Below are 9,833 nucleotides of genomic sequence, written 5' to 3'. Positions count from 1 at the left end.
AAAGGCAATGGAGTTGAGATGACCAATGATAATCTGGTATATCACTATTTTACCTATGGTGACATTGTCAATTTCATTGAAGATTTTGTAAACGTGTTGAATTAGTACAATAATATTTTATCCCCTTTTATGTACAGCTTAATGTGAAATATTAATTTGCAGAAATAATTGTTTGTAAATACTTCACATACACTGCACAAAACATTTCAATGAATACAAAATTTTAACAAAAATTATCTTTGAAGCAAATTGTGCAATGTTAACCAGTATACATAAGGGCTTTTCCAGATTTATTTTACGAGGGTGGTGTAAGCAGGCACCTTTATTAAAATTTTAAAGACAGTCGTTATTTTAGACAGGTAGCCTTTATACCAGTTATATGAAATCATCTGTTAAAATTTTATGCATGGCAGAGTTAAATATAAAATGCCTTCTGACCCCGCATACTTTATTTCTGGAATAGCCCTTATATCAGTTAGCTTGTTTATTTTGTTTATTTTACCAACCGTTCAAGGGCTGTATAGCCAGTCAAGGTCATTATAAACTTCCATTTGTTGTTTATTTTACAGAGTCAAGAACAAAGCAGTGCTTTACTTACACAGACTGTGAGAAGAGATCTGTCAATAGCCATTAGAGATTTGATAGAACATGGACTCATGGAGGTATGTCACAGGCCATTCTTAATAAGGGGTGGGTGGGTGGGTGGGGGGGGCTCAGTAGCCGAGTGGTCTAAATAGTTACTACTGTAATCACTAGCCAGTCAACACTGAGGTTGTGAGTTCAAACTGCGCTCCTACAGGTGCACTTGACTCCAATCTTAATTGACTAGGTTTTTTTTAGTTTTCCTATTGAAGGTCATGGTTTTCTCAGGGCACTCTGGCTTCCGCTACAAAATAGCCCTGCTTAAAAGTGGTGTTAAAACACAGACAATTAACAATCAAAAAAGTAATAAAGGGTTAAATTTTGAAATTGAGAATAGAAACTCATGGAATGTGCCAAAGAGACAGCAACGGGACCAAAGAGCAGATTACAACCCAAGGCAACCAATGGGTCTTCAACACAGTAAACAATCCCGAACCCAAAGGTGGGCTTCAGTTAGATCCTAAACAATATGTTCCTGTACTAGTCACACTAAACTCTGAAAGATATAAATGAACCAAACTTTAAATAAACATGTATGACTAACAAAGGGACATGTTATCTTTTGTGTAAATTAGCATGTTAACGATTTCTCCTCAGTGTGTTGAAATCAGGGTTCATACTTTCGTCACATTTAAATGTTCGAGTCCTGAATATACGTTTATATTTTAGGGACTTTGCACATTGAAAATATTGTGAATATAAATTGTTATGAAATTATCAAACCTTGATCTTTCTTTATTCAAATACGACATCAAGGTTATTTAAGAACAAAACATTTTTTTTTTTACAAATCTGGTGTTTTATATAAAGCTGAAGAGAAAATCAACTTTTTCATTTATATTTTTTCATATTCAATCGTTAAATTTATTTCTTAATTTTTTTTTTGATCAAGTTATTGTTATTTATATTTGTCTCTCAAAATTAGATTAATTGCCATAGGGTCAAAATTAACTTATATCTTTGTTTGTGTCATTTTGGTCTTTTGTGGATAGTTGTCTCATCGGCAATCATACCACATCTTCTTTTTTATATTATATCTAAACGCCCAAAAAGCAGTAGACCTGTGCCAACTGTGTGATACCCTTATTCGTAGCCAAGGTTGTTCAACACCCCTAGCTAAAGTTGGTTTAGTATGAGTATTAGCCTGATGTTTATCAACTGATCTTGGCCCTAGAACACAGTTATTTCGTAGTGCATTTCTTTTAGACAATAAATTCAAATTAAAAAAAATCGAACCTGCTCTTTCTCATAAACAATTTTACAGTGTAGTGTACTACCATTGAGACAAATAATATCAAAATTATAGAAACTTCTACCAGCTCTAACTCAAAATATTTACAATTCTGTGTTAAGCGGGTGTAAAATTCAGTTTGACAGCTTCAGACATGATAAAATTTGACCTATTAGAACTGGACCAATTCACTACTTAACATAAAGATTTAGCACTCAAATTTTTTTGACATGTAATTACATCCCCCTTCTTAATATTTCATGCATTTAATATCAAGAAATAAATTGGGAAAGTGTATCAAATAAAACATGCAAGTTATACACTGTTTACACTAGGCCTATATTGGTATACAACGAAAACCAAAGGACGATAACTATGTCCTTGGACCTTGACCTCACAGAATGTCAACAACAATTTCATTGGTTTATACATTTTTCTATCAAGAAACAACACATCTTCTATTTACTTTTCAACCAATTGTTTTGTAGATAGGGGAGAGTACGAGTGTAGTACCGTGGGGATGTTTTTCTATTTACTTTTCAACCAATTGTTTTGTAGATAGGACAGAGTACGAGCATTGTACCGTGGGGATGTTTTCCATCTCTATTTACTTTTCAACCTATTGTTTTGTAGATAGGACAGAGTACGAGTGTAGTACCGTGGGGATGTTTTTCTATTTACTTTTCAAACCATTGTTTTGTAGATAGGACAGAGTAAGAGTGTAGTACCGTGGCGTGGGGATGTTTTTCTATTTACTGTTCATACAATTATTTTGTAGATAGGACAGAGTGCGAGCGTAGTACCGTGGGGATGTTTTTCTATTTACTTTTCAAACAATTGTTTTGTAGATAGGACAGAGTACGAGCGTAGTACCGTGGGGATGTTTTCCATCGAGGTCAGGGCAGGTAACCAGACAGATGCATGCTTGGGGTTTGTTGATAAAATTTTATGAAATGAAGGTAAGTGTCTTTTTTTCCGAGTACATATGGAAATAAAACTGACTTGTACATCTATATGTTATAGGTATTTCATATCTTTTGAACAGTTTTGTGGTGTTTCGTAAATTATACCATAGCTTTTGTTGAAACCCCCGGCAATAACCTCACGAGACGAAGTCCAGTGAGTTTGCCGAGGAGATTCAACAAAAGCTATGGTATAATTTACAAAACACCACAAAACTATCCAAAAGATATGAAATATCTGTTTTAACCTATCCCATATACATGATATATTGCTGTTTAAAAATGTGTATTTCATATATTTTTGTTAGTTTACTTTAACAATACTTTAATAAGAATCAGTCAAATTACCCTTTTTGGACCTTACACATTAAGGTCCGCCTTCTTTCTGAAATAAGCACGGGATTCTGAAACAGCGGGAACATCAGTTAGACAAGATTTTTCGACAGCGATGGATGCACATCTACATTGGTGACGGGTTACGTTACAGACTAAAGAAATTGGATGTTCTGCATTAGGCTGCAAGAGATATTTTTAAAGTTTTCCTGACCCCAGATTAAAAGTTGAACTGCAAAAACCTACGATAGTAGAGGGGCATTATGTTTTCTGGTATGTGCGTCCGTTCGTCCGTTCGTCCGTCTGTCCCGCTTCAGGTTAAAGTTTTTGGTCAAGGTAGTTTTTGATGAAGCTGAAGTCCAATCAACTTGAAACTTAGTACACATGTTCCCTATGGTATGATCTTTCTAATTGTAATGCCACATTAGACTTTTTATACAATTTCACGGTCCATTGAACATGGAAAATTATAGTGCGAGTGGGGCATCCGTGTACTTTGGACACATTCTTGTTTTATTTTATCAAAAAGTTAAATGTTCGAAATGTTTAAATTTTTATTGTTAATTAATTTTATAATTCTGTGAAAATTTGAATCTCAAGAATCTTTTAGTGAGTTTGGATGATAATTCCACGTTTTAATTTGTACCAGAAGCCCAAGTCACGCATTAATTAACAGGGAATTCAAAATGTCCACGATTAAAATCGCATGTGGTGTATATTCTAGATAATTTAAACAAAATGTTCAGCTTCATTTAAAGAAACCTGTGTCCAGCTTCATTTAAAGGAACCTATCTATTTTTAATTCTCAAACATAATTGTTATTACTTAAGCAACCTCGTTAACAGTTTAGATTTATATCAAATCGGATGAGAATCCAGGATTTTTAAAGGGGGAGGGGTCTAGCAAGTCAACATTAAGGTAAAACTATATTTTCAAAAAGGACTACGCATCTACCATACATGAAGCTCCTTGAAAAGGGCGTGCCTTCCGCTCCCTTCTCCCCAAAATAATCTGCCTCTGCAATTTTAAACCCTTTTACCCAATATATTCATGTAGCTGTACAGTGGAGGCTATGGGACTACAATCTAAGTACATATCAGATTCTGAATCACCGAAATTCAACTTATATTTTAATGTATAATTTGATAATTAAATTGGAACTCATTTATACCTTTTTTTAAATTTGTTCTTGTCAATTTTTTGTTCATTTAAAAATAGAGGGACAACGGAGTTGGTGTACGTGGGTTCGATTCCCACCCTAGGCATTCATTTATATTGACTGGTGAAAAGCGGGCAGTTTAGCTTAGTGGCCCCACATTGACTCTGTTGTTCATATGTCAATTCAAAAATTCAGGCGGCCTCGTTTAGGTCTTGCCATCTTTGTTTTTCTTTTCGAAAATCATACACAACAAAACCATTGTATAATTGTGAGAATTATACCATAGATAGCTATGGTATAATTTTCGGTTATTGAGATTTTTACTCTTGTTGCATTCCCATAGGTTACATTGTACAGCTATAGGTTAAAAAGATGTTGAATTTGATAGAATTTGTTTAAAGTGCATGTTTTTTTTTTTACCTTAGCCAGATTTGACACTTTTTGTTATTTATTTAATCTTTATTTGAATCAATTTCATGTAGATATAATGCTCATCTCAGAGGCCGATTTAGGGGGGGGGGGCAGAAGGCCCGGGCCCCCCCCCCCTTTTTGGGAAAAAATTTGGTTGCTTATAGAGGGAATCACTGAAGCGTGACTGGAGCGGGCCCCTCTTCGGCAGTCAGTGGGCCCCCACTTATGAACATTTCTGGATCCACCACTGCATCTGGCATACTTTCAGTATAAGCCTTGTATCTTGAATGACTTTCTAAACTTTAAACCATCTGCTACTTACTATGCTTTTTAAAATACCATTAAAAGTACTTTATCTGATTAAAGAATTAACATTTTTAAACCGGATTTTCGAAGTAAAAATCGGTTATTGATTTGGGGATGTATGGGGGGGGGGGGGGGGGGGGCAGGTGGGCGGCTGCCAAACAGTGTCCATTCATTTACATGAAAACGCTTTGAAGAATTTGTTTCAAATTTAAATATGTTGTTTCCTGTGACTAAATGAAGGTCAAGTTCAATTTTCTCGATTTTAGCTTTTCTCGTTATTCAATTATAGCCCTTTTCAAAGATTTCAATTTTTGATGAATAAATCCATTTCTGTACAAAGGGAAATATCTCATTTTTTAAAAGATTTTTAAATTTTCTTTGTTAAATGGTTTGAAGAATTTTTTGGTAGGTTTGTTTGTTATTCTGTATAAACTAATTTTCTGAATGCTATATTTGTTGTGTGTGTTAATTTTAATTTTTACTTGATCCTGTAAAAGTGTTTGGGGTTCCAGATTTGCAAATTCATTAGATAATAATCTATTTTTATTAAAGGATATATTTCATTACATTACATTGTGTAGATAAAGTTGTAGAATTTCATAGATAAGTTGCAGATCTATATTAGTTTGTTACAAATGAAAGAAATAATATTGGGAACTATTAACTACATGAACTATATACATAAAGTTTGATTACACCATGGAAGTAATATTTAAATATTACTTCCATGATTGGAGTGACAGATTTATTGGAAAACTGTTAATTATATTTGATTATAATTTGATAATAAATATAACATCATATCTAATTACATCATATCTAATTTTAGATTTACATTATTATACCCCACGCAACGAAGTTGCGGAAGGTATAATGTGTTTGACCCGTCTGTCCGTCAGTCCTGTTTCTTGTCATCCCAACTTCTCTCAAACTACACAACAGAATTTCATGAAACCTTTTTATACGACCCCAAAAAATTATTGGGATCGTATAATGGTATGATGTCGTCGTCTGTGTCGTCGTCAGAAGACACATTGGTTTCCGGATAATAACTTAAATTTAAATGAATAGATCTTCATGAAATTTTTTCAGAAAGTTCAATACCACAAAAGGAAGGTTGGGATTGATTTTGGAGATGATGGTCCCAACCGATTAGGAATTAGGGGCCCAAAAGGGGGCCCAAAACAAGCATTTTTCTAGTTTCAGGATAATAACTTGTGTAGAAGTATTTCAATTGCTCTGAAATCATACCGCAATGTTTAAAACCACAAGTAGAAAGTTTGGATTCATTTTAGGGGTTATGTGCCAAAGTTAAGGAATTAAGGGCCGACAAAGGGGTCAAAACAAGCATTTTTCTATTTTCAAGACAATAACTTATGTGTAATTGAATGGATCTCTCTGAAATTGTACCACCATGTACCATATAACAAAGGGGAGGCTGGGATTAAGTTTTGGGTTAATTGCTCAAAATATGTATGAATTAGGGGCCAAAAAAGGGCCAAAAAGAAGCATGTTTCTAGTTTCCAAACAGTCATGACAATAACTTGTGTTTAAGTGTATGGATCTCTCTGAAACTGTACTACAAGGTTCAATAGGGATTGAGTTTAAGGGTTATTGCTCCAAGGGGGTTTCAAAAAGTTGGGGTGGGGGATTTTTTTATTTACCATTTTTTGAAGGGCTTCCTTTTTTTTCAAAATTTTTCAAATTTCAAATTTTGAAAAGTTTCAAGAAGAAATCTTCAATTGCACAGTATTGTGTAATAGATTTGTTAGATCTTTGACCACATTAATTTTGTGACAAAAACCTATATTATGTCAAAAATTTGATCACAATCCAAATTCAGACAGAATCAAGCTTGAATATTGTGACCAAATTTGTCCCAACTGTTCAGGGTTCAACCACTGGGGTCGTATAAAGTTGCGCCCTGCAGAGCACCTGGTTAGATAATAAGGACATACTCTGTAGATGTGAATATAGACAGGAAATTATGATTCAATTTTTTTTCTAGGAGTTACGCCCCTTTGAACTTATTTGCTTCAATGTATTTCTGCAACACTCCTCTGAAACCAGACAACATAATTTAATGAAACTTTGTAGATAATAAGGACATACTAATATGTAGATGTGCATATTGACAGGAAATTATGATTCAATTTTTTTTTCTTATACAATTTTGTTTTCTCACACATGTTTCATTTCTCCAATGACAATGTGGTGACGTGGGGTATGTGAGCGCGCTCACTAAGGTTCTTTTATTGGTTCATGGAAATAAAGTTTGAGTTATTTCCCTTTGAACAGAAATCGTTCAACTAAGAAGTAGTTCATCAAAAATTGAATTATTGGGGTTCTTTGATATGCTGATTCTAGCAATGTACATAGATTTGGATATTGGACCATAATAGGTAAATGTCCAATTTTATTTTTTTTCAGTTCTTGGACCGCAATCATTTTGTGACACAAACCTATGCTGTATCAAATATTAAATCACTATCTAAGTTCAGAGATGTTTTAAGCTTAAATGTTGTGTTCATACTTGCTCAACTCAGTTGAACTGTTCAGAGTTCGACATCTGCAGGAAAATCAGGTTTGCTGTCTCTCTGACAGCCTCTTGTCATTCTTATAGTTGTGTTGATCTGTTTTTAATGTGGTACCAAACACCTTGACTTTTAATTTGGCTTGTTTTATCTTTCATAATATTTATTTTGACTCTTTGACAAAAATATAAAAATTTCAAAAATCTTGAACCGCACACTTTATCAGAAAAATCTCATTGGATATAAAGCAGTTTGACAAACACTAACTTTGATCATCGAGAAGCTAAATATTTCCTTAACAATTGAACATGATTAAAACATTCAGCTGATTTTTACAGAGTTATCTCCCTGTAGTGCTATGTACCACCTTAAGTTGTCTGCAGTTTATTGACTTGCTGTGAGGTATACATCAATGAGCTTGTAACCAAAGGACATGTAGAAGCTGAAAAAGTATATTAAGCACTAACCTGCCCAAGTTGCCTTTTGTTTTTATGCCCCACCTAGGGGCATTATGTTTTTCCGTCTGTGCGTCCGTTCGTCCGTCAGTTTGTCCATCTGTCCCTCTTCAGGTTAAAGTCTTTGGTCAAGGTAGTTTTTGATGAAGTTGAAGTCCAATCAACTTCAAACTTAGTACAAATGTTCCTTATGATATGATATTTCTAATTGTAATGCCAAATTAGAGTTTTGACTCCAATTTCACGGTCCACTGAACATAGAAAATGATAGTGCGAGTGGGGCATCTGTGTACTATGGACACATTATTGTTTTTATATGTGTTTCTTCGTTTCTCTTGTAATTTGGGAAATATTGTGTTAATGATCTTTAAAGGTGTTTTCTGAGTTTATCAACTTTTTTTTTTAATTTCGGCAGTTTTAAATTGTCATATAAGATACGCCATATCTCCTACTAAATATACTGTGCAGCGATTAATTTTTGTTAATTTTCATATATTTATATTAGGAAGTCCAAAGTTTTACATGTTAGTGACGTTTTTTTCTTGCGAAAGTGGGGAAGATTAGCTAGTTTACAGTACTTCCAAATACATTTTCCTGTTCATTATGCTCTGTTTGTACCTTGATTATTAAATAGATAATTTAAAAAAAAATGATATGTGGTATGATTGCCAATGAGACAACACTCCAACAGAGACCCAATGACACAGAAATTAACAACTATAGGTCACCGTACGGCCTTCAACAATGAGCAAAGCCCATACTGCATAGTCAGCAAAAAAATGCCCTGAAATGACAAATGTAAAACAATTCAAACGAGAAAACTAACGGCCTAATTTACATATTTATTGTTATTTCAGCATGGTAAAGAATACAATGAATCGCCTGCCAGAATGTTGTCTCAGTCATTCCACTTAGATATCGTTGGAGGGAAAGCCATAACTGCCAAACAGACATTACTTGGTGCAATTAACACAGTCATATCATCTTATATTCCACTAAAACGCACAGAAGAATCTCATTTTAAAGCTTTCATCTCACTTGCATTCAATTAGGTAACATAAACGCATAGGAGATTCTCATTTTAAAGTTATAACCTCACTTGCATTACAGTACGTAACATAAACGCTCAAGAGATTCTCATTTTAAAGCTCTTATATCACTTGCATTAAAGTAAGTAACATAAACGCACAAAATATTCTCATTTTAAAGCTTTCATCTCACTTTCAATAAGGTCATAAAAATGAACAGAATATTCTGATTTAAAACTGCCATTTCACTTTTATTACAGTAGGTCACAAGAAGGCACATAAAATTCTCTTTTTAAAGCTTTTATTCTTTTTGTATTAAAAAAAGTCGCACAAACATACAGATCTAGAGGGGGTCTCATTGGGGGAGTCTGATCCCAGATCCTGCCTATCGCTGCCATAATAGCGCATGTACATTTTCTGTGTCCCGCCCAACTTCGTTTCCTGATTCACCCAAAATTAAGCTTAGACCCCAATGAGACCCACTACAGAATATTCTCATTTAAATTAAAGTTTTCATCTTACTTAATTTATAGAAAGTGACTCAAATGCAAAAATTGCTTTTTAGTTTTCACCTTTAACACTGACATCAAATATAAAGTCAATCAATCAATCAAAAGCCTTCTTCTCTTTCACTGGGCCTCGGTGGCTAGTGTTCTAGGTAGTTCAACTACTGTATCACTAGCCTTGTCAACACTGAGGTTGTGAGTTCCAATCCTGCATGTGGCTGTTCGACTCAAATCTCTATTGGCTAGGATCGTCAGTTTTTTTGTCA

General features: G+C 34.2%; 1 protein-coding gene across 1 annotated transcript in view; it reads left to right on the top strand.

The window, feature by feature from the left end:
- The window catches only part of LOC139483476 (RUN domain-containing protein 1-like), a 393,318-nt gene extending 384,233 nt beyond the window's left edge, over nucleotides 1-9,085 (top strand). The window contains exons 13-14 of the mRNA XM_071267497.1: nucleotides 2,722-2,832; nucleotides 8,891-9,085. Coding sequence (XP_071123598.1) covers nucleotides 2,722-2,832; nucleotides 8,891-9,085 — 306 coding nt within the window. The remainder of the gene's footprint in view (nucleotides 1-2,721; nucleotides 2,833-8,890) is intronic.
- The last annotated feature ends 748 nt before the right edge of the window (nucleotides 9,086-9,833 follow it).

The sequence above is a fragment of the Mytilus edulis genome, chromosome 7 (assembly GCF_963676685.1).
Source record: "Mytilus edulis chromosome 7, xbMytEdul2.2, whole genome shotgun sequence".
Classification (NCBI taxonomy): domain Eukaryota; kingdom Metazoa; phylum Mollusca; class Bivalvia; order Mytilida; family Mytilidae; genus Mytilus; species Mytilus edulis.
Note: the sequence above shows the minus strand (reverse complement) of the source record. Positions and strands in the feature narration are given on the sequence as shown.